At 48.1% G+C, this 23,824-nt stretch overlaps 1 protein-coding gene across 2 annotated transcripts in view; it reads right to left on the bottom strand.

The window, feature by feature from the left end:
- Positions 1-1,218: 1,218 nt before the first annotated feature.
- The window catches only part of SAMD4A (sterile alpha motif domain containing 4A), a 205,152-nt gene continuing 182,546 nt past the window's right edge, over positions 1,219-23,824 (bottom strand). For both annotated transcript variants that reach the window (XM_040641851.1, XM_040641852.1), the window contains 4 exons: positions 20,410-20,611; positions 18,947-19,073; positions 11,098-11,181; positions 1,219-5,616 (listed from right to left, as the gene is read on the bottom strand). In XM_040641851.1, the coding sequence (XP_040497785.1) occupies positions 5,588-5,616; positions 11,098-11,181; positions 18,947-19,073; positions 20,410-20,611 (442 nt within the window). In that variant the 3' untranslated portion in view covers positions 1,219-5,587. The remainder of the gene's footprint in view (positions 5,617-11,097; positions 11,182-18,946; positions 19,074-20,409; positions 20,612-23,824) is intronic.

The raw sequence follows: 23,824 nt of genomic DNA, 5'->3' as shown, positions 1-23,824 counted from the left end.
CTCTTCCCACCCAGGATGCTATACGCCTGTTACTCATCCCCTTTTAATAATGGAATTAAATCTCTTCTGCGGAGAGGGCTGTTAGAGGAGGTCCTAAATGCTTTATTATATGATTAACCTCTCCAGGATTGAACATTCCATTATTAAGGTCAATGGCAAAGAGTTGCAGCTTTGCTGATAAAAATCACTAACCAACTCCTTTCAGGCACCATGCTGAGCCCCGTTTCTCTTCATCTTATACCTTTCACATTTACCCTCATTTCACACGTTGCAAAAATGAGGCTTGCCTTTTCTCTTGCACGTTATCCCCTTCCTTTAGAATATTCTGGTCATACACTGAGCTATATCTCATTTGAGTTATGAGAATTTAACTTTAGGCAGAATTTCATTTCATATCTCAGCTTATGAGGCATTTCTACATGTTTCCAGGGACTATTTTGGATTTTGCATGTCACTTGAGCAGCTTGAGCCTGGTGAAAAGGGAGTTGTTGTGTGGTCATTCTTACAATGTCAAGCTGTGGTTGCCTCAGAGAAATCTTGGATTGCTAAGTTTTTGTGGCAGTAACTTCTATGTTTTCTTTTTGTCTTTACCTTCTTCTTTTTTGGATTACAGACTTAATTATATAAACCTTGAGTATCATAGGCCAAAAAAACATACCTAACTAAAGCTCAGAGAAGTAACTTGAATATCACGCAGCCAGAGATTTCAAACCCACATTAGTCTCTTCAACCATATGCTTAATTGACATTATGTAGAATTTATAACAAATACCATACTGGAATCAGAGGTATTAGAATGAGATTCAAGCCATATGTAGTTAAAACCCCAAGGCTCCAAGGAGGCTGCAGTTTCTTTATGCCATGGTTAAGGGGTGAAATATGATTTCCAAGGCATTGAGGATGGAGAGGAAGCTATAAACAATATCATCTACAAGGATAGAGTTTGTATTTAAAAACATGCCTTCAAGGGAGGTGATGCATTTACTGACTACTCAGGGCACATATCAAGCTGCAGAAATTTTTATACTTCTCCTCTTACTCCTTTGTTTAAAAAAAAAAGTGAATCATAGTTGAAGGCATAGTTTGCATAGATTGGTCAGGTGGTAATACTTTACAGAGATGTCATGCTCATTCTTCCTTGCTGGCTTATTTCTAAGATTCAGTTCTTGTTTTCTAATCGATCAGATCAACAAAAAGGAAAAAAGACACACACACCAGTGTTACAAAACCTTGTATTAATCATTTCCCTTCACTTTCAATATAACGTTGATATGAAATATAGCCATGATTCTTAGTTACATGGGAGGAAATGAGTAATAAATACATTGTAGCAAGTTTAAACCACAAGGGTGTTTCACTGGTAACAACATTTGAAAACTGTACACTTGCAAAGAACAGCATCTTCAAACATTAGTATATCTGTATATCAGTAAAGCTTTACATGTAACAAACATGCTATTTCCATATATGACAAATTTAAAAAATATGCATTGCTTGGCAACATGAACTAGGCAAAAATAGTTCTTTGTTCACTAACTTTATACAGGAAAACAGGACAAGAGGCATGCATGTACAACAGGGATGCCTGCACGGGGCATGCAACGAAAGAAAGCTTTTCAAAAGTCAGCTTACATTAGGCATAAATACATGAGGGTTATATATTAATAAGGGAGGAAGTCTTCTGTTTGACATTATTAACATTCCTGTTTTCTTCCTATTCCTCCCAGAGGAATACACATTCACCTTTAAGTAAAGATAAAGGAATTACAAAAAAATAAAACTCACTTTGCAAACATCTCTGATGACTTGTAAAAAAAAAAAAATCAACATTAGTGTTATCACAGCCCCATGTGCAAATTATCCTTCCGCAGGTCCTTCTTGTAACAGGCACACCCGAGTGCCTTGGTCAGGCTGCTTCCCTGCACCCAAGCTGGAGCCGCCTGCTGCAGACATCTCCAGAGGGCCAACGAGACTGGGGCCTGCTTTTCCTCCCCTCGCTGCCCTTCTGGTTGCATGCCTATGCATTCAGCCCAGCTCAGTCCCCCAGCCCAGGATTTTGGGGGGATCCTGGTGCTAGCTGGGGAATGCACGTCTACAAACCTTGCACCTGCAGTCGCTACAAGAGGTGCAGAAGAACACAAGACCCGGAGAAGGCTCCCATTCCGTAAAAGGCAGCCAATGACACCTCAAAAGAAAACCTTGTTTCCCTCAGTGTCTCTTCAAAGGAATGGGAGATGGGGGCCCAGCTGTAGTTCCAATCCTGAGTACCAAAAAGGGACCATCAATACACAGGATTTGAGAGCTTGGTGCAAACAGCCGCCCTCTGCAGGCAGACCCAGCAGCATCTATTTTGCTTGCTGGCCCTTGTTTAAAAAGTGAAACTCAAAAAGCGTGTGGAAAAAGACACATATCAGCAGCAATGTTTCAATTCTTGTACACAGTTCATGTGTGTCTTCCTACTGTTTCTGGTAAGAAACCACTATGAATAAAAAGCACCAATAAAACATCATACATGGTAACAATATCATAGACCACCACTGTCCCTAGGACAGTGTAGAGATGCCAAATACATACTGCTTAAATCAGAAAAAGGGGGGGAAACATGTAGTGAAATAGATTTTACTCTAAGATTTTTAATGTTTACTATTAATATAAAACAGTTGCATTTGGGGGTCAATGGGTAAATACAAAAAAAGGCACTGCCGCTTTATTACTAAATATCCGACTTCACAGCCTTACGCATGCAACTGTTTGATTTTTTTTTTTTATAAATAAAGTTCTTTTGCTTTAGGATTTTAAAATTGAGCTGTATACCTGCAGTCAACACAGGACTCAAAACAAGGTGGGGACAGGCTCCTAAAATTTATCAGAACACTCAACTTAAAAAAAAAAATTAAAACACTAATAGCAAAACACAACTAAGTAGATAAAACTATACACAGTCAATGAAAAATAAGCTTTTCTTTTTTTTTAAAAAAAGAATTATGTTGTTATTAATAACAGACTTTATCATGGTTACCAGCCATAGCAAGTTAATAAGTAACATATCCAAAATAATATCTCTAATAATCAGATAACCATTGTTTCTATATTCAGTGAAGGAATAAATAGAAATCCAGATTTGCAAATACTTTAAGGTCTTCTTCCTTTTAAAGGATTCATGCTAATGTGATTGTGTTCACAATCTGTTTTCTGAACAACCCAAGTCTTTATGGATATATGTGTTTTGCAGCAGATCTGAATGCTTTCTCATTTCGCCACAAGATGTGTAATACCCTTGTTTTTTCTTCTCTTTATTAACTTTCTTAGCATCCAAAAAACACCTTCGCAAACCCTCTGGTCTTACCTTTGGCCTTCAACAGTTTTGATCTATTCTTCCTGCCTTACACGTGATCGTCCATCCCAACACATTCCCCAAGTGACACTAAGCTTGTTTAGAAAAGGGGTGTGGAGGATGAATGTTAATGGCACTTGGTTAAAAAAAAGTCAACTAAAAAACGCTGCCTCTTTCTGCACATGGATTTGCATGTTTAGAATGTAGTCACCCACGGGGAGGTCTGTTTTCTTAATGCAAACATGATATTGTGGGTTCAAGCCCCCTTTGCTTGCTAAAGGCTCTCTACAGTTAAGATACTCCCACCTTTTTAAACCTTAAAAAACTTGAAAAGCTAGGCTAAATTGGGTGCACATTTTTAATCTCGAAGGTAAAAGAAAGTTGTTTAGATTTCATTAAGGCCTTTTAAATTTGTATTTACTTCATTAACTTTTTTTTTTTTTAAATAGCCATAAGCGAGCTCAGTGATTTTCATGGTCTGATCTCTTCAATTTCAACTCTGACTTCGCTAAAAGCAATAGCACCAGGCTCACCCATTTAATAAACGGGCCTTACACCGTCTCCCCGATCTCGCCTCTGGCTGAGCATTCATACCATCATTTACACAACCCAATTTTCCAGTGCAGAGCACAACTCCTCTTTGATTTCCTTTAATACCCTCCATTGCATCGAATCCCAAACGTAGTCTTTCTTGCCCTTAAGAAACAGAGCTATTACTTTGTGGTAGCGTAGCTGTGCATCTCACCATGTCAGGGCTGGTTTTACCTCTCTTCTGTGCGGCTGGATAGAGAAATCAGCCAACGACACAGCAAATCCCTGACGTACATGTGGAGAGAACCACGTTTCCATCCTGAAGCTGCCCTTTCCCACATCTTCACAGCCCGCCTGGCCGCGTGGACTGCACGTCTCCCCGCACGCTCTCTCTGCCACTTGCTGTCTGACAAGTTCTACACCGTCCCGGGTCTTGCTCTCCTTTCCTTCCTCAGCAGTGAGCGAGCCAGGGGGATGCAGCCCCAGGCTCAGGCTCCTGCGCGCAATCGCAGTGGAAGCGGTCTTTTGAGCTCATTATCGGATAGTAAGGCCTTTTGCAAAGGAAGAATGTCGGTTCTTGCCATTTTTCTTCCAGCGGAACTTGTACCCACGTGTGTGTGTGTGTGTGTGTGTGTGTGTGTGTGTGTGTGTGTGTGTGTGTGTGTGTCTGAAGCGAGGCAGGGGGCGACAGTATGAAAACCCACAGTAGGGTGGGGAGGAAGGGAGGTCTCTGGGTGAGAAGCAAATCCAGCCCAGAAAGGGGCCGCAGGATTTTTCTAGAATCTCGCGGTGACCTGCGAACAGACCCTAACTCATTACACTGCTCAGTCCCTTCCCCGCGCTTCCAGCCACATGCTCGTCCCGCTAACCCACCTGCACGCACTGCGCAGCCGCGTCCGGGAGACGGCAGCCTCCTCGGCCTACTTGACGCGTCCGCCTTCCCGGCAAGCACGGCCCGGCAGCCATTTTAAGAGACAACCCTGCTGCTATTATAAAAATAGAGGAAAAAAATGAATCCATATCAACAAATCCTTTACAAAAACCATAGTATGAAGAGAAGTTCTATCCAAACTCTTTACACATTATGTACCCTTTAAAATTGTTATGTAAACAATACACAAATCAAAGTTTCTCTGAAATTTTGTTGGAGGGAACGTTCCCCCTCTGCCGCCGGCGCCGAGCGGCCCTCTCCTGCGGCTCGACTCCAAGCCAGATCCTCAGGGAAAGCCGATCCGGGCGGCAGGGAGGGCGGGCCGCCATCTTGCTTTGGTCGCACTCGCCCACGACTGCGTCCTGCGGCCTGACGGCGGAGGCGGGCTGTGAGGGGCGCCCCAGGGCCAGGGTGCGGCCTCCCTCCCGAGTCTCTCCCAGCTCTTTCACAGCGGTACTCTTTTTGTTCATTTCTCCCCCTCTCTCCATCCAGGAAGCCACTTGCATTCCCTCTCCATCCCCTCCCAGTCCCACGTTTCCCTAGAGCCTCCTCCCCGCCCCGCACACCAGCCATCCCGTGACAGAAACAAATGACAAAATAACCAGTCCCCGGTCTACTGATATGTTTACAAGGACCACCTACGCTCTCACAAAATCAAAATGGGAGAGGGACCAGGGAAAAAAAAAGGCTGCAAAGTATCTCGGAGGATTCTGTGCAACCCTGAAGATGGCTGACACTGGACCCGCAGCAGTCGATTTCACGGCCAGCGCGGTCGCTCTCATCTTCAGCTTCTAGATTGTGGAGGTCCGGTCAACCCCGTCTGGGAGAGAAAGAATACACGATGGGGACAGGTGGGCAAAACCGTTCCCTTCACGGCCACCTAGTCGCACACCATGCACGTTGGGCTGCCTGGTCTCTGAAGGCAGGCGAAGACCAAACTTACCCATTCATCCACTCCTTCAGTCACACACCCACCACTCAAAATCTGCAGAGTAGCCATTTTTCCAGGAACTGTAACGAATCTGGGAACCAAGACGGGAGACCTAGTCCTCATCCTGTAAGTACACACATCCTAGTCGGGACAGATCTGTAAAGCCACAGCGATGTCGGAGTGATCATTGCTATGATGGGGTATGCACCCAGGCACAGCAGGAAAAATGGAGGAAGGAAGATTTAAGTTGCACCTGGAAGTCAAGGGCAGTTTCTCAGAGAAAGGAAATGACTTTTGTAAGATGGTGCTGGTAGGAGAAGAGAGGAGGAAGCAGGAAAGGAAGCGGGTGTGGGGAGGGCATACAGCTCAGGTATAGGTGTGATGTTGGGTCATCAAATGTGGAGCTGGATGAGGTTTAGGATGAGGGATCGGGGAACGGAGGAGTGGCAGGAGCTGTGCTGAGGAGCCTGGCCAGGGTGCTGCAACAGACATGCAGGTGGACCAGTCTAGCTCACATTCCTTTCTTTGGCAGCGTCTCCCTCTGACCAAGTCCCTGCTGAAAGACCAGGCATGATGTGGTTGTGACTGTGAGCCCTGGCCACAGCTGAGCAGATCAGAGGGATGCAGCTGACCCAAACTGATCTAGCTTCTCTGTGTCAAGAATCTGGTTACGGGCAGACACCATAGTTAGAGGTTGTGGGCACTGGGAACTGAAAGATCCTGTGGAAGTGGGTGAATGCTGAGGCTACCCAACGCAGGCTGTGTCTACATTATGGAGAGTCAGTGAGACCAGGCTATAAAGTGGAGGACCTGCACTTCAGAGACAGAGGCCATGAATGAGACAGACTGCCAAGGGAGCCAGTGGCTGCCCAGCTCCTTTATGGTTGTCTGCTCACACATGGCACTATAGGAGAATCCCCAGAATGAGACCATAAGGGTCTTGTGTACTATGAACAGGAGCTTGGACTTGGTAATTGGGGCATTCTAAGCAGTAGTAGAGTAATTAGATCTGATTTTAGAATGGCTTCTCTGGCAGCTGTGTCAGATGACCTAAAAAAGGACAAGGCTGGTGGGAGGAGGGCCCCTATAATGGTCCACACTAGGGCATGTCTGACAAGGGCTTATCCAGTGAGCAGAGCGAAGCATGGATGAGCCATCATAGGAGGTAAAAATGACCGTGTTCAGTGACCAGTAAATGAAGGCCAGGGAGGGATGCAGGATGCCTCCCTGGTTTTGCTGATATCTACACATCTGCAGGTATGTATGTCCTGGTCTAAACCTTGATGTCACAAACCTGGACTACCAGGAGGAGCATCTAGATCTAGTAGGCAGAACTCAGGTGTGAGAGGGGAGTGGCAGAGTGTTCAGAGAAAGCTGCAGGACCTAAGTGATATGGTGGAGTAGTGAGTCCACTGCACAGGCCTCCTAGCCTCCTGGTGGGTGGTGCCAGCCTAGTGTCTTGCCAGCAGGGACTTGAAGGAGGAATGTTTAATTGAAATTTTTACTGCGATCATTGTAGGTCCACATGCAGTTATAAGAGACAGTACCAGGTTTCCCAGTATGCTGGGTTTCTCCCAATGGTAACATTTTGCAATACTATAATATTACCACCAAGATACTGATGTTGACACAATTCACTGATCTTATTCAGATTTTCCCAATTTTACTTGTACTTGAGTGTGTCTATAAATTTCCATATAGTTTTTGAAGAGATTTTAAGGAAGAAAAGCAAACGACCCCGGGAGCATTTGTGGTAATCAGGCCATCAATCCTAGAGGCCCCCAGATGTGAACTTATAATCAGTAACCTTTTCCCTGACTTCTGCAGGCGTTAACATGAGCCTCTTATGGTGGCTCTGCAGTGGTAATGGGTCATGGGAAACAGTGGGTGCGTGTAAGTATACACACACGTGTGGGTGTGTAGAGGTCACTCCCTTGTTTGCAGGAGTGGAGTGCACACTCTTGCCAGGGCTCACTGGGCTACTCATTAATGCCAACCCTTCATAGCTGTGTAAGTGGGGAGCTAGAAACATGAAAATCTCAAATAACCCAATCCCAAGCTGCATTTTCATTGAATTCCAATCCTGTGCCTCATCCTCCAAGGGTGACAGTATTCATCTGCAGGGAAATGAACAACAGGTAAGTCCAGGTGCACCATTTATAGTCGTGCAAGGTGTAGAACTCCAGGGAGCACCATTTACATGTATTCATTATAGGTTTTATAGTTACTATGACAAATATCAAATCAGTGGTAGAACAGCATCTTAAGAAAGTGGAGACTTTTTCTAATTTGCACAAAGTCTCCATATCACCTAGAAGTGAGGCAGTTGAGTCCCAAGAAGGAATAAGGACAGAAGGTGAGAAGGAACGGCAAGGGGATCATGTGAAAACATGAATCCTGGAGCATCAGAGAATGGACTAGGCATTCCTCTTTATGGTAGGATTCACTGCAGACTCTGTCCTGCTTGGAGGAGCCTTGCTTTTGTGCCCGTGGCTGTTCCTGCCCATATAGCCCCTGTGCAGGAGGAAGATAGCAGCCAGGCTTGGTGTTGAGTCTTCCTTTATACCCGGAGTCACCAGTCAGGAGCAGGCCCAACAGAGACAGATGAAAGCCTTAAATAAAGATTCACAAACCAAGATGGCAGAGGTAACCCACCTCCTGGGTTTCCTCATGGGTTCTGTTGGAGGCGCCAAGGGGAGGGCAAAGAAGAGACGGAAAGGGAAGGCCAAAGAGAGAAATGGCTTAGACTAGCACCAGGAGGGTTGTAGTTAGTGGAGGACACTGAGAGTAGAGATGTCAGCACAGAAGGATGAGCCCTCAAGGCCCAGGGCTCATGGACCAGCCACATTAGAGAGACCTTCGTAGGATGTGATGTCTCAGGAACTTGGCTACCCTCCCATCCTGTCCTGAGACACAAGCAGAGGAACCTCTTTTACTTTGCTTTCCTCTTCCAAATTATTTGTCCTCCTGTAAAATGATTTAATTCATTGGCATTCTGTCCACAGCAATGTCATCCTCCCAGCACCTGGAAGAGGTGGGCCAGCAGAGAGGTGCAGTCATAGTGTGGGAGGGCTCAAAGCCACTGTGCCCAGCTGGGACACCCTGAACTTAATTTGCATTCTCTGCTCTGGAAAGTGCTTACGAGGCTTCCCACCAGAGAGGATTATTGAGGAAAAACAGAGCAATAAAAAGACTTAGGAGATTAACAAGATGAAAACATTAGCAAAAAAACCATCAGTTCAGAGAGGTTTTCTGTAAAAGTAGAAGAATGAGCTAAACAACCCTTTTCAATGAAAACCTCCCTTTAATAAAGAGCATTTGGCATTCTTGCTGCTAATGATGATAATGTTAGCACTTAGCAGTTTGATAAGGGCTTCCAACATGCCAATTATCCGAGATGTATCAAGCCCTGGGGAAGAAGGTCAGTTCTCCTTGCTGACTCTGGAAGGCAGCGGGAGTTCCTCACTCACCAGCCTCGGCTGGGTGGGAGGGAGCTTGGGTTGCCTGCAGTGGGCTGAGCTTGGCCTGAATTCTCAGGGTCTGGGAGGCTTCCCTTTTTGAAAAAATTGAGGTATAATTTGCATACCACAAATTTCACCCTTCTAAAGCATACAGTGCAGAGGTTTTCGTATATTCACAGAGTTGTGCGGCCATCACCACTATCTAATTCCAGAACATTTTCATCTGGGACCCATCAAGCAGTCACTCTCCACTCAACAGTTCCCTCTGGCCCCTGACAACCACTAAACTATACTGTCTGTCTCTACAGATTTGCCTATTCTGGATATTTCATAAATTCCTAAAATTCTGGAATTGTACACCGTGTGGCCTTTTGTGTCTGGCATCTTTCATTTAGTGTAATGCTTTCAAGGTTCATCCATGTTGTAACATGGATCAGTACTTTATTCATTTTTAAGCTGAATGATATTCCACTGTCTGGCTATACTGCATTTCGTTCATCCATTTCCATCTCTTGATGGACCTTTGGGTTGTTTCCCGTTACTCATTGGGGGCTATCAGTGTGCTGACCCAGTCTCCTTGGTTAGCTGGAGAAGAGCTGGTGGCACTTCCCCACAGAGGTGCCAGGGATGGACCAATGATGCTGTGAAGGCTCTAGGACATGAGTGGCCAAAGGAGAGAGCAGTGTTTGCAAATGAGGTTCCTGGAACCCTGGGGAGGTCACATTAGGAGCTGTGCCTTCCCACCATCTGTTCCGTCAGAGGCCCTGGGAGGCCTTGAGCTAGCTCTCTTCTGGTTCTGGATGGAGGCTTTCTTTGGGCTGTGAAGAGCCTTGCACAGCTGAGGTCAGGTGGGGGCAGTCCTTACTTTCCAATGCAGAGCATTTATCGGTTTCATATTGGGTGTTAGGATAAGATCGTGTTTGCAGGCACTAAAAATCTAAAAGTCCCTGGTCGGAAGGACAGAGCTGTCTGCAGCAGCAGCTGACAGCAGCCTTTCTCCCACTGCAGCCAGATAGCACACATTTTGGCTCTAGGTGTTCTGACTGCCCATCTCCAGGGTGGGTGAGCACATCCCAACTGGAGAGGACTACTGGGAAGGGTCACAGGAGGCCTTTCTGACTCAGAGCCTCCCGGAGGTTGGCAGGAAGGGGTGGACATCTCTCCTCTGCCTGCCAAACATCCCCAGGGCTGGCACGGAGTCCAGGCTGGAGAAAAGCACTTGGTTAGTACCCGGAGGGCACTGAAGGCCTCCCGGGGCTCTGGTGATGATGTAGGCCAACAGACAGCGGGACAACCCAGCTGCTTCTGGAGCTCCTCATGGGGCTGTAGCCCATAGGCACACTGAACTAGACCATCCCTGTCACACTGCGAAGGACATCTCATACTGCTTGGGGCTCCAGGCATGGTGGAAGCCATTTGGAACAGGGAGATATAAAAACAAGCAGGGATTTTTGTTTCAAAAATTCTATTTTTAGAACAAGCTGGGATATGCTTGGACCAGACTGGGAGATCTAGTGCCGAGAAGGAAAGAATCCAATTCTGTGGGGGGATGTTGCCACTAAAAGCCATGTCTTGTGTTTCTGACTCCTCCAGCTCCCAGCATTTGGCTGGGACAGCTGCTGTGGTAGGAGCTCAGTGTGCACTGGGTGGGTAGCTCTGAGGATAGGGGGACAGCCTTGGTCTCCAGGTCCCTGATTCACCTCCCAGGAAAGGAGGAGCAGGGCACTGTGGGCTACTCTGTGTGGTATGGCTTGATGAGGATCCAACAGCACCCTGAGGCCATTCTCTGTCCCCTGCCTACCTCTCCTTGCGCCTTTCCCATTCCTCCTGAGCTACTGCCAGAGTGTAGACAGCAGATGGCTGCTAGTTCTCCCAGGCATGTGGCAAAATGCAGGGAGGAACCACTCACCTCCCAGGGCGTGCTCGGTCATACTGAGGCACAAGGACTCCAGCCTGTTGTTGATGTCAGGTTCAGTCACAGGAAGCTGGAATTCTGCAAGGGACAAAGGGTTATGTTGGTGACAGAGACTCTGAGAACAAGGAGAAGGTATGGACAGTGCTGTGGGGCTCCACCCACTCCACCCTGGGAGGACTCAGGGGACTGTGAGGGTCAGCACGGAGGTAAGTTATACTCTGATTTCAACCAACCTATGAGTCTGTTAGACGCAGAGAGTCCATTGTGAACATGGGCAGCTAGACGAAAACTGGTAACTAAAAATAGCTGGTCATAGTCAGAGTCTGTCAGGCCTCTGCTCAGAACCCTCCAGCGGCTTCCCATCAGACTAACAGCCAACCCCCTGCCACGGCCTGCAAGGCCCACGTGATCTGGCCCTTATTAACCCCTGCCCATGTACAGCTCTGCCAGCCCTTCAATCCATCCCAGGCCCTCTCCTACCCCAGGGTCTTTGCGTTGCTGTTCCCTGTGCCCAGAAAGGTGGTCCCTGGATGTTTCCATGACTTTCTCTCTCCCTGCCTCCACGTCTCTGGCTCTACTGTCTCTTTAGAAAGGACATTATAAGTGAACAGAACTTTCCCAGCCCTATCCCTTTCCTCTGCTTTACTTTTCTCCACAGCTGTCACCAACATCTGGCACATTATTTGCTGCCTGCCCCAAGTTCCATGTTCACTTCATTGGAGCAGGACTTGGCTCTGCTGCTCCTGGTGCCTAGAAGTGCGCTTGGCGCATTTCTGCATTGTTACAAGGAAACAGAAACCGCAACATGGCGAGCGCCTCTTCTGAGTCCACAACTGTGCCAAGTGCCCAGTTCCTGAGCGGGACTCAGAGTGACTGGCCAGGCTGGCTGGCTAACACAAGAACCCACGGGGGTCTGACTCCAGAGCTGGTACACTCCTGCATGCTGCAGCGACTATAGCTGCTAGTCAGTACTCGCAGCCTCCAGCCACTTAGAAGGTCTGAGATGTCTCCTGGGCGGGTTCTCACTGTCTGGGACCATGCTGTGTGCATTCTAACCACAAAGCCCCCTCTGCCATCTGGACCCTCCTTATCTCTCCAGGCTCCAGTCCTTCCTCCCCCGAGTGGGAGGCAGCTGGTAGGAGTCTCCTCCTCTGTTTTGCTGGGGCCCTCACTGTCAGTACCTTCCCCACCCCTCATCCTGGGAAGCTCTTGAGTGTCTTTCACTGGCTTGGAAGCGCCTTGCAGACAGCGACAGTGCTTTTATCTCTTTCTGAATCTCCCATAATACCCAGCCATGGTCTTCTGGCACACTTCACTCATGTCTATTGAGTGATGAGAAAGATGGAACCTCTGACAGCTAAGAATTGTGAAGTCCTACGGTGGGGGTTGGGGGGCAGACAAAAATGAGCAGTAGGATATGTTCTGAGCGCTGGGGAATCTCAACATTGCCACTGTCTTCACATGCGACTCTGGGAAACTTCTCTTTGTTGGGCCTTAGCTCTTCAGTCTATAAGTGGGGAAAGATCCTGGTGGCCCAAGCTTCAGGCCATTTCCTTGCTCCTTTGAATCTCCACCAGGGGGCACTTGGGGCTGGTGGGTGGGATGACAAATGAGGTTAGGTTGGTGGTTTAGTGGGATAGGAAGTTGAAACCAATGGCTAAACCGAAGTATTTGCTTTCCTTGATGAGCTATACATTTAGGTTTTCTCTGCAATCTGTGTTCCCCATTACCGGCTAATTTGGAGGCAGATGTCATTTCTGTTGTTTAAAATTCTCAGAGTAGATGGGCAAAATGGATGAATACGAAAAGCACTGGGGAGCAGATAGGGTTCTTTCTGACACACGTTCCAGCATCAATGGGTTTGAAAGGCAACTGTGCCAATTCATGAGCAGAGGACGATTGGGCTTTCTGGGGGGCCGGGAGCCAGGGAGAATGGAAGGGTCTCTCCCACGCCCACCCACTGTTGCTCTCGGAGTAGGGTCGGGGCAATTAGACAATCCAGAGGGAAGAGTATTTTAGTATTTTCATCCATTCATGTGAAAATCATATGCATGCAAAATTAGCAGCCTTCAGGGTGTGAAATCTATAAAATAGAAACACAGTTTTATATATAGCCAGTTAGCAAATATGAAAAAAAAAAAAACCCTCAGCAATTATAACCATCCATATGCTCATTGTAAAATTTAGTTTACTCTCTAGCACTCCCCTTTAAACAAACACTGTGGAGAGATTTGGATAAATAAAGATGCTCGACATTTGGAGAGAAGTGTTTCAGCTGCAGGATTTCTTGCCAACACGCAGCAAAATGCCATTTTCCAAGCCTAGGACTGCGTGTTCAAAAAAGGGGGCTGAGAAATGCGGGGCTCTCCGCTCTAGAATCTCCAAACCTTAGTGGCTGCTCTTTTAGGTTGAAAGTTGGCATGGTTGCTTTTTCTCCCTCAGCTCTTCCCTCTGGTACGCTAGGGTGTCACGACCCCCACCACTCTTAGAGTGGCTCTGAAAAATTCTAAGTCTTGGGAGAAGCCCATATGTTCACACTGTAGAGTTTCCTAATAGTGTGACTTTTTAATTGTGTATTTGATAAAAACAGATCCGTGGCATCTCCCCACACATACAAGACGGAGGGAGACCAGCTGGGTGGATAACAGCTTCCATCTCAGGCTAGAAGCCCTCAGCCAAGTGTGGCTTGGGTGGGCAGAACTCTCAAAGCCCAGAGAAGCATTTGGGCATCTCCTGCCACCCAGGTGCACACGACCCACCAGGCCAGCTCTTGCCCTGGCTCCTGCTACCCCAAGGACTCATTGAATTTAGCCTGGGCTCCCAGCTGTAACGGACCAGGCAGATGAAGTTTTATGTCGTTAATAAGGCCAAAAGGAAAGACCGAGCCTTCTCTGCTGTAGCCTGAAGCAGACCTGTTTCCTTAACTCAGATGACAACTCTGAGAACCAGGAATTTTTCCCCTGACCATCAGACCATTCCAGTATTTAGGAGGGTCCTCAGTCCTAGGATGCTCAGGGTCTAGGCTGACCTCGGACTTTTTAATTTTGCCTTTCCAGAAGTCCCACAAGTGTAGAGCCTCGTGCTCAGGCCCAGGGTCAAGAAGATTCTGGAAGGGAGCAGCCACCCATTCGTAATGAAGTGCTTCTGTTGTGTCTACCTGGTGGGGCCCCATGAGGCTATTTCTTGGCAGAAACCAGCCATCCCAGCTGAGTCTCACATGTGTGGCACCCATGGCACAATTCCGCAGCTCTCTCCCAGTGCCTGTGGCTGAGGTGAAGAGGCCAGCATCTTTAGTACTTTAGAATAAGAAATGGGTTATTCTAGGAAAAACCTCTAGAATTCTACTTTGCCAACAACAGACAAGGCTACTTGCTGAGTAACTAGGAAGGATTCAAGTAAAGTGAGAAGTGGTAAGTGAGAAGTGGGGTTGCTGGGAGAAATCAGGAAAGAGAAGCTGAGGAGGGCGGCACAGAGGATGAAGTGAGATTCCGGACTGGCTAAGGGGTGTAAGGAAGAAAGGGAGACAGGGAAGATGGGGACCAAGCAGGACGGGGGAGAGTAGTAACAGAAGGAAAAGAAATCGGTGTGGGCAGGGAANGAGAGCCGTACTGATAATCTCAGAGACGGTCATGGAGAGCGGCAGAGGAACACGAGGAATCAGTTGCACCCCTGAATCTGCTATGGGAACACAGCTTTTCTCTGGTGGCCTCATTCCTAAACCTGCAGAAGTCTGTGCTGTGCAAATCCTCTGGGACCCACGCTTTCATGAAAAATGATGAGAATATCGTATAAGACAATATTGTACCATCTAGGTCTCTAGACTTAGAGGTACCATTTAGACCTAGGTTGGTCTCTCCCAATTTGACTTTCAGAAGCAGGGGAGCACAGGCCCAGCTGGGTTCTTGGCTGTGATCCAGCTGATTCATTCACCAACCTCTCTACCTATTATCTACCAGTCCTGAGCAGGATTGTTTGCCTTGACCTACCAGAAGGCAGACAGCAAATGTGCACCAGGTACTTTAAGGGGGTCCCTGTTCTGGTCTCTTCCTCTGTGTGGCAGCGCCTTCCAGTCCCCTAAAAGACCCAGTGTATGGATGGTACTCTCCTCTCCCCACTCTTTTGGAAGGCAGTTCTCTGGAAGGAATCTGAAACTCACACTAAGGAGGCAATGAATGATAACAGCTTGGGGCACTACGCTCCCAGGTATGCAGCATTCTAATGGTGGAAGAAATATAGTCATGAGCTAGTACATAGGGGAGGTTTGCTATGGTGAACAGATCTGTCCACTGCCATGTAAGGCACCTTATCCATCTTACATCTGGGCAGTGCAGCACCAAGGGTAATTTGCAGATGGTTTTGTGCAGGAAAGAAGAGATCCCCAGAATGTAGCTCTGTGAGGCTGCCCAGCCTACCCTTCCCCATGCTGTTCTTTTAAAGCTGGCTTTTGGTCCCTCAGCCATTTCCTGTCAGGCCCTCCAGGTGGTGAGGAGCCTCTATGGCTTCCCAGTGTTACACCAGGGCTGTTTTGAGATCCTCTCACTGGATCCCAACGGTGGTTGAGCCTAGGTCAGCAGGAACAGATCTGCTTCCAAGACAAGGTAGTCCTTCCACAAGCAGTTTCCAAACGAATTTTCCAGTTGGGAAAACACCCTGCCTTTTGGGGGAATGTGACCACACCAGGTACCACACTTGTTTTGAGCTCAAGTCACCCACTGGTGAGTGTTTCAGACCCTTTCCCCCTTTGCTCTGGGAGGACCAGCTTAGTGTTTCCTGCTCGTGCCAGAGGCCGGTGAGGAGCAGCAGTCACTGAGTGGCTCATCACGTAGATGTCTTGGGAAACACCTAAAATCTGTTCCTGTGGGAATAAATTAAAAACCCATCCCTGACATGGCCTCCAAGGGGTCCACAAATCCTATAGATCCAGGAAAGAAGAGATCATCTTGTAAATGCAAGCCAGGTGACTGATCAATTGATATACAACTTGGGGGCTTATTTTAGCCCCCAGACTTGTCTATATTCATTGGAGACATTTAAAGTCTTCCATCATTTTAATGGGAGTATTTTAAGTTTACAGAATCAAAACCTTCTTCGAATGAATTGTAGTCCTCAAGATTTACCCATCCATCTGGTTTAACATGGATGCTCTGACGACATCTAATGGCCAGGAGGAAGCCACTCTGCTGCATTGAACCACAGTTTTCTGAGGGTTTAGTTTAGGGTTGGTTACATGCATCTGTATTCCATTTTGTGTTCACTACCACTACTGCTTGTGTAAAATGAAAGCCACTTGCTGTCTTCCTGATTTTGACTCCCTGATACGATACCTGTAGGTTGGTCCTGCCCCCCGGCTGCCAGCCCCTAGACGCCTGCCGAGCTAACAAGGATGTGCTGCTCTGAGTGGCAAGGCCCATCCTTGAGAGACCCCGTCTATCTAGGACAAAACTTCATCTGGGCCTGGCTGTGGCAATTATCCAGGCTTGCCCTTGAATGAGGCTGCCTCCTTGGGAAGAAGGAAGAGTTCTGATCGTGACTTGTGGTCTTAAAAACTAGTGTCTGATCTGCCAGGGGCAGGGATGACCTTGAAGACTGAGGAGCCTCCCATGGCAGTGACCTTCTGCAGCCTCTGAGCCAGGAATCCCGAGTCTTGGCTGTGCCCCGCCTTGCCCTTCATGACCATGTCCTCGGAAAAGCCAACCGGCACGGGCTTAGTGTGCTGGGCAGGACTTAGGAGTGGCTCCTGTTCAGTACTCACCAGTTTATTTGCTTATGCTAGAGGCTAATTGAATCCCCCTTTCCAAAAAAAATACCCCCAAGGGTTCTGGAGTTCTAAGTCCAGTATACAAAGAACATCATTTAGAGACTTTTGGGTTAACTTTCAGGAAAACTGAAAATCGTTATAAGTGGCTGTCTCTGGGAGATGAGACTGTGGGCTGGGAGAGGGAGGGGAAGGGGACAGTCACTTTTCCTTAAAAGCCCTTCTGTATTACTTGATTTTTTAACGATGGGAGCAAGAGGCACTTGGGAAGAGGGTGGGGTCATAGTTGCCTTGAGCAGGAGTGAGTAACAAAGGTGCAGATGGAAGACCTGTGTCTACAGACTCACAGAGTCCTCCTAGGGATGGCCCAGCTCTTCCTGGTGGGCCTGGTCTTCCCAATTAAGACAGGAGAATGTGGGGAAAGTATGGTGAGAACAGAGGACTGAGGACTTGGAAGAAGCCAAAGGAAGGGACAAGAGGTTAGAGAGGAGCAAGGAGGCCACAAGTATATAGAGATCGAAGGAGAAGGAGAGTGGTCAGCTATGCTAGGGCTCCCACGAGGCTGCAAGCTGGCTGGGCTGCAGTCCCAGGACTGAGGTCAGGGTCAGAAGTATACGTTCAAGGTGAAAGATCTCCTCATGCCCAGGTTGTCTTCAAATCTCATCTAGATTCTCTTTTTATTGAGAGTGGATTATACATAATTCTGCAAGAAAACAGAGGCTGGGACTACATGGCCCAGGGAGAAGACCTTCACAACACCCACATTTTATCAAATATTTCTTCCCAGGAAGCTACAAGTATCAAAACAGAGAAAAGGAGCTTTCAAACAAACATGCACAAATAGGAAAGGTTCTAGAAGTCGAGAAACAAGTTTAAACCAGCATCTGGACCATCTTCCTTTCCTGACACACCTTACCTTGTGGTGACTGCTCACTTCCCCACTTTCCCATTCCTCCTCAGTGTCTCCCCATCTCCATCCTGCCTCTCTCACTCCTACTCAAAATCTTCCATACATTCCCCACAGAGTGGCTGGGGTCTGAGCTCCCCGGCCTTGGGTTCAGAGCCCCCATCATCAGCCGTGATCTTTCCAGCTCCCTTGGTCTACTCACTGCTACTTCACCCTGACCCTTTGCTGAGCCACGGCTTCCAGAACTCACTGAGGTACGTGGTAAGATTGCGGTCTTGCTCCCTTGTCTCCTTCTGCCTGCAACTCCTCTTTCTACTTCTTCACTCTCTGTGCCCTGAAGCTCAGCTCTAATTCCAAGAAGCTTTCTTGTCCACCCAGACCACAGCGATTTCCTCTCCTTAAACACCTGTAAGACTTACCGTACGGAGCATGTCTCTTGCCTAGGGTGGGTATTTTCCTACAGGTACAACACCTGTACCTGTCTGATTTCCCCCCTTAGAAGGTCAAGCTAGATGCAGTCATTGTTTGCACGGCTCTATATTACTCATGACTCCTTAAGAGGTCACTGTCCGCATAGACAAAGTGTGCAAGTGATGGTTGTCTGTGCATCATTCCGGGCACCCTGTTTTAGAAGGCACGGTGAGAGGTGCAGCTGACTTGAAGGGTACCATGTTGCTCTTTAACCAAGTAAAGGGAAGCTGGCCAGTCCAAGAAGTCATGTTTGCAAGGTGCTCCCAAACCAGGGGTAAATCTCTTAGCATCAACGCCATCAAAGTTTTCTCTTTCTCTGTTTCACTTACTGTACATCTGTCCACATACACCCAAAGTACACACACAGACACACGCACACTGCACATAGAACCCCTCCCAACTCCCCCAAATACCCTCCAGTGATATTGCTGGTTTAATCAATCTAGAATTATGACTAGTATCAAAAATATCCCCGTCAGATTGCAACCGACTCTGGGGCTCCATGTGCTGGCTCCCAGCCAACCAGCCGCTATTCATGCTGGCAAGGCAGTTTAAAAAAGGGAAGGCTTCTATAAGCTCTAAAGAATGCGTGGTGACAGTCGAGGCTAAGCACTTTCCGGCTGGGTTCACAGGGGCGTCTATTTTGGTGTCCCGGCCTCCCCTCTGTGTCAGGGGGAGGAGAGAGGGAGAGATCAAAAGCAGGGCCTTACCTGGCTGCTGGAACATCAGCATATTCTGTGGAGAAGTGTGCACGGGCAGCGAGCGGGTCCTTTGGACTGAGCTGTGGGTGCGGCTCGGCATGCTGTTGCTGCCCCCAGGGTTGGCAAACCAGAGGTTCTAGTGAGAAATGCAAAGGGGGAAACCGTTAGTCCAGACACCCCGGGGTCAGGGGAGGGGGTGCGGAGCAGGGCCGCCAGCCAGAATTCAAGAGGCAAATACCCCTGAAGAACTCTTTGCTAACTTCTGGAAAAGGCCTCGCAGGCTCTTGCTACCCATCTGCCTATTTATAGAGAGGGGGTTTAGATTCCATTCATTTCATCCCCCTCTCCAAGCCCCAGGCCTCTCTCAGCCCCAGCTTAATCTGGACGGCTCTCTCCCTCACGATCTCCGAAACTCTTTTTATCCCTTTTGTTGCCTTTGCTTTTCCTGTCACTTTTTTTCAGAGATGGGAAGAGTTCTATAAATGTTTGCAACGAAGAGCACAAACTATTTCGGGGCTCTCATTTGATTTTCTTTTTGAGATTCTTACAACTTACTACAAAGCGAGGGGGAGAAAAAAGAATCTTTCAGCTGGCAATGAGCTGGCACACTGAGCTTGCGTTTATTATTATGTGGGTGTCCTGGTGGTAACTTCCTCTCGAACTGATGTGGGGCTTCCCACAACAGGTCAGAAAGTGGGGCTTTCTCGTACCCTGTGGTGTATGCTCTAGAGAGTAAAGCCTGCCCATCTTGCCTGGAGCTCTTTCCNNNNACCAATCTTTCATTCCTTAGTTTCTCATGACAACCCAGACCGACTCATGCCCCTCCAATCCCAGCCCTAACCTGCAGAGCCCCACAATGCTGGGCACACAGGTGGAAGGCACTGGGAAGGGTGGGGAAACAGGAATGGTGGGTGAGGAGCCTTGGGAGAGAAGTCAGCTCTAAATCACACAGTAAAGACCTCTGGGCAGCCTGGCCTTGAACAGGTGGAGAATGTTCCAGCTCTTTCTCTGATAACCTCTCTCAGGCTCCCCTTTGGATTCTCCACCACAGCTGGGACCGTGACAAAGGAGGTATTTGCCATGAATGAAAAGGCTAAGAAAGCTCCTGAGATGCTCAAGCCCCTCTGGGACCTAGATCTGGGAGGTAGTGAGGTCTGCTGGGGTAGGTCAAGAAGCAAGGCAAACAAAAGGTCTCAAATTTCCTCCTACAGGATCTCATATGCAGGGCCCCCAAGGTTAAAGGTTAAAGTGGTCGGAGGGCATCCTAAGTCGATCCCCACGAAGCCATGGCATTGCTTTGGCTCCCAGAGAAACAGTGCAAACAACTGGTTACCTCTGAGCACAGGGACAACTGTATCTCAGTGCTGCCCTCCTTGGCCTCTCTGCTCACCTTGGGGTCATGTAGGGATAGGTCCTGAAGCCTCAGGCCCTGAGCTTGGCGGCCTACCCTCCTCCCCAGGCACAGGACAAACCTGTCTTCCTTGTTTCATGATGGTGGGGTTGGCTGTGGTGTTGCGCTGGGTGGAGCTGACAAATCCACTGGTGCCCAGGAGGCCAAGGCGGGCGGAAGGGACGTTCCGGGAGGGGATCTGGTACTGGCGCGGGTTCCGTCGGCCCATACCGCCGCCCACAGAGCCGGCTGTCGGGAGGGAGTTGGACTGCCCAAAGCCACGGCTATGAGAGGGAACGGAGACGGGAGAGACTGTCAGTCACCCTCAGCCCTTCCCAAACCCCAGGCTGCTAGTGGGCTGCCTCCCCGGAGTCTGCTTACATTTTGACAGTTACGAGGTCTCTCTAGGGGCACAGGGTAGTTGTGTGTCAGGAAAGGGCTAGGATTAAAATGACAGCTAAGGGACACCTGAGAGGGACTATCACATGCACCATCCTGGGACTTTGACACTGATTCTTCAGTCCTCACGACAACCCTATGAAGTAGGCACTCTATCCCCTTTTACAGCTGGAGAACGAACGCAGACAGCTTCACAATTTTGCAAAGGTCACACGGGCAGCAGGGGACAGCGCTGAAATACGAGCCTAGGAGGTTGACTGGGGTGCTCCTCAGCGGTCTTCCATGCTGGGTCCCAGGGCCCTGAGCCCTCACACGAAGCCAGACAGCACAAGGGCGGCAGAGCCAGGATCAGTGCGCCTTCTGTCACACCACGGTCTGTTTCTGATGTCTGCGTAGCACACTTGGAGAGAGTAGCCTGTGAGCCCCACTAGGATGTAAGCTCCAAGAGAGAAAAGATGGCGTCTGTCCTCATCAGTCCTGCGTGTCCCGTGCCTGCATCAGCTTCCAGCACAGTGAATGCAGGCTGAATGAATGAACGAATGAATGGGTCTCTGCCATCAGGATGCTTCTCCCTGTGGAAGCCCTGACCCCGTGTCTGGGGGGTCTGAGTCCCAGCTTGAGAGTAGGGAAGGAGAACGGAGATGATGATGATTGCAAGTGCTCTGGACCTAGGACACCGACAGCTCCCCACTCCACAGGACCTCCCTGCTGCAGAAAGACAGGGAGGTTGCATGCTTCCCCACATGGACCCAGGGAGGCTGCCAGGGACCGTGGCATCACATTGGGACGCTGTGCTCCCACTGCTCCAGTGACCTCAGCGCTCAAAAACTCATCCTTCTCCAACATGCTTCAGGTTCCGGGACGGTACACAGCAGCCAGTAGGGTTTCAGGAACCAGCACATTCCTTCCAAGAAGAGTCAGCTTTAGTCATTCACTGATGTTTAACTCGAAATGCTTTACCTCCAATGGCCACAAGATGGAACAGACTTGCTTTCCCAGCCACACAGGGGAGGTCCGTACCAAGCCTGTGAGGGGACTCCAGCAGACAGGGATGACGTAGTTTAACCAGTTGAAGATGATGGGGGTTGGGGTGTGTGTGTGCGCTGCAAAATAGTCATTTCCTGAGAAAGAGAATTGTGTGTGTGTGTGTTGGGGTGGGCATCTAAGCCATTAGACAGGTGATCTCAGAAAATGTTTCTCTTCTCCCCAGGATGCCTACATTTCCTAAGGGGAAACGGGGAGGGAAAAGAATTCCACAGGTGAGCTGGCTGCAACTGATTTCTGGGCCTGTGTCTTTCCACTTCTAGGTTTTTGTGGCCAAGGAAAAGGTTCCTGATTCCCGTCAGGGACGCATCTAAATGTGGTGGAAAAGTCACCCATGGATTCCAGGTCTCTAGCTCATCCTTTCTTCCCCACCTCCTCCTTTTTATGAACATTAAAATTCTTTGGTTTGAAAGAAGAAATTTGGGTCAGGAGGGGGTAAGAGTAATTTCACATGATCTAGGAGACCTCTTTTGGAGGAAAGACAGTCTGAGATCCGTGACAGGTGGAAACAAGGATCAAGTGGTTGTTTTTTTTTTTTTTTAGACTATGAAAACTTGTCCTTTGAGTTTTGGAGTTGGAATTTGCCACCTGGCAGATGACTCAGTATTCTAAGACTTTTCCTTATTTAGTGCAGATAGCTTTTTTGCTCATTTTCCTTTTTGGTCGGATTTTTAAAAAGTTATTTCATATGCAAAATACAGTAGTCAATGAGTGATGCTAAAATGATTTGTGCTTCCAGGAAGGCAAGGTTATATTCTTGAGCATTATCATGTAGGCAGAGGGTTCTGCTATGGGACCCTTAGTTACTGAAGAAACGAGGGCTCTAGGGACTCCTACAGTTAGGACGCATGAGCTGGGCTGTATGTGGCAGGTAGAGCCAAGAACATTTTGGGGTCAGGATAGATGGGGGTAGAATTTGGCTAGGCCATCTTTCTAATGACTGTGGGACCCTACCGTGACATCCTTAGTTGGTTATTCCAAAGTTGTTGAGGGTTACTTAAGACCACTAGGCTTAATGACATAATCATTCTTTCTGGGGACAGAACAAAGTGACAATAGTAAGTTTTCATTTCCCATGCTTTTGCTCTGCCCATCTGTGTCTTTCTCTGATTTCCTAAATCTAGCCAACTGATTTCATTACCTCAAAATGTGTGAAGAGGCTGATTAATAAGAACCAATTAGTTTTGTATTTGTGATAATTCAAGCAGGGGCTGGGCTGCAGTTACCTTTATATTATGGGAGAAACAGGTCTTCAAAGCAAATTAATAGCATAAAAAGATCCCAGAGGTAATACTTATGAGAACAAATTATTTTTCTAGAGATTTAGCAACTTCCAGTTGAACATCCACAATTGATGATTGAATTCATTCTTATCTAATCAATAAAAACAGGTCCATCAAGATTCCAATATGGCAAACCTTGGGTAGCCCAATACACACGTAAGTTAATAAATAACACTCTAGAGAGGTCAAGGTTAATGGGAACTCTGATACGGACCAAGGACAAAGCAGAGCCAACAGAGGCAGAGGATAACACTTTTGGGAGAAGCAAAGAGCTTAAAAGCTCTGTCTTCCTCTTTATCCTTTAAATTCCTTCTTTCTCTTGGAATGTGTTTCCTGAGGGCCTGGTGTTGCAAGAGGGGTCTGGAACCTAGTTCTCTCACTTGAGACATGTATGGCTGCCCTTACAAGAAGAGAGAGGGAGCCTGGGAAGGGGGCAGTCCCCTGGGCAGGAGGCCTATCAGCCTGCCTTGTCCTTCACCTGGGCTCTCAGGAATCCTCAGGGTGCATAGGTGGTCCAGCCCATCTCCCCAGGGAGGGCAACCCCAGAGAACTTGGAGCCAGGGAACTGCCATACAGAGTGCCGCTCTGCCTGATTGTTTTTTCTGCGCATCAGCTGGAGACCGTGAGAGCTGCCTGGCATGTGTAGTGGGTTAAGAGCACTGACTCTGCAGCTGGTGCCGGCCTGCCTGGTCCAAATCCTGGATACCACTGCCTACCAACTCCTCTGTAAATTGGAGATAATAATAGCAACCCTACCTCATATGCTTGTTG

This window comes from Ursus maritimus, unplaced genomic scaffold (assembly GCF_017311325.1).
Source record: "Ursus maritimus isolate PB19 unplaced genomic scaffold, ASM1731132v1 scaffold_25, whole genome shotgun sequence".
NCBI lineage: Eukaryota > Metazoa > Chordata > Mammalia > Carnivora > Ursidae > Ursus > Ursus maritimus.
The sequence above is the reverse complement of the archived record's forward strand: the minus strand, read 5'-3'. Positions and strand labels throughout refer to the sequence as shown.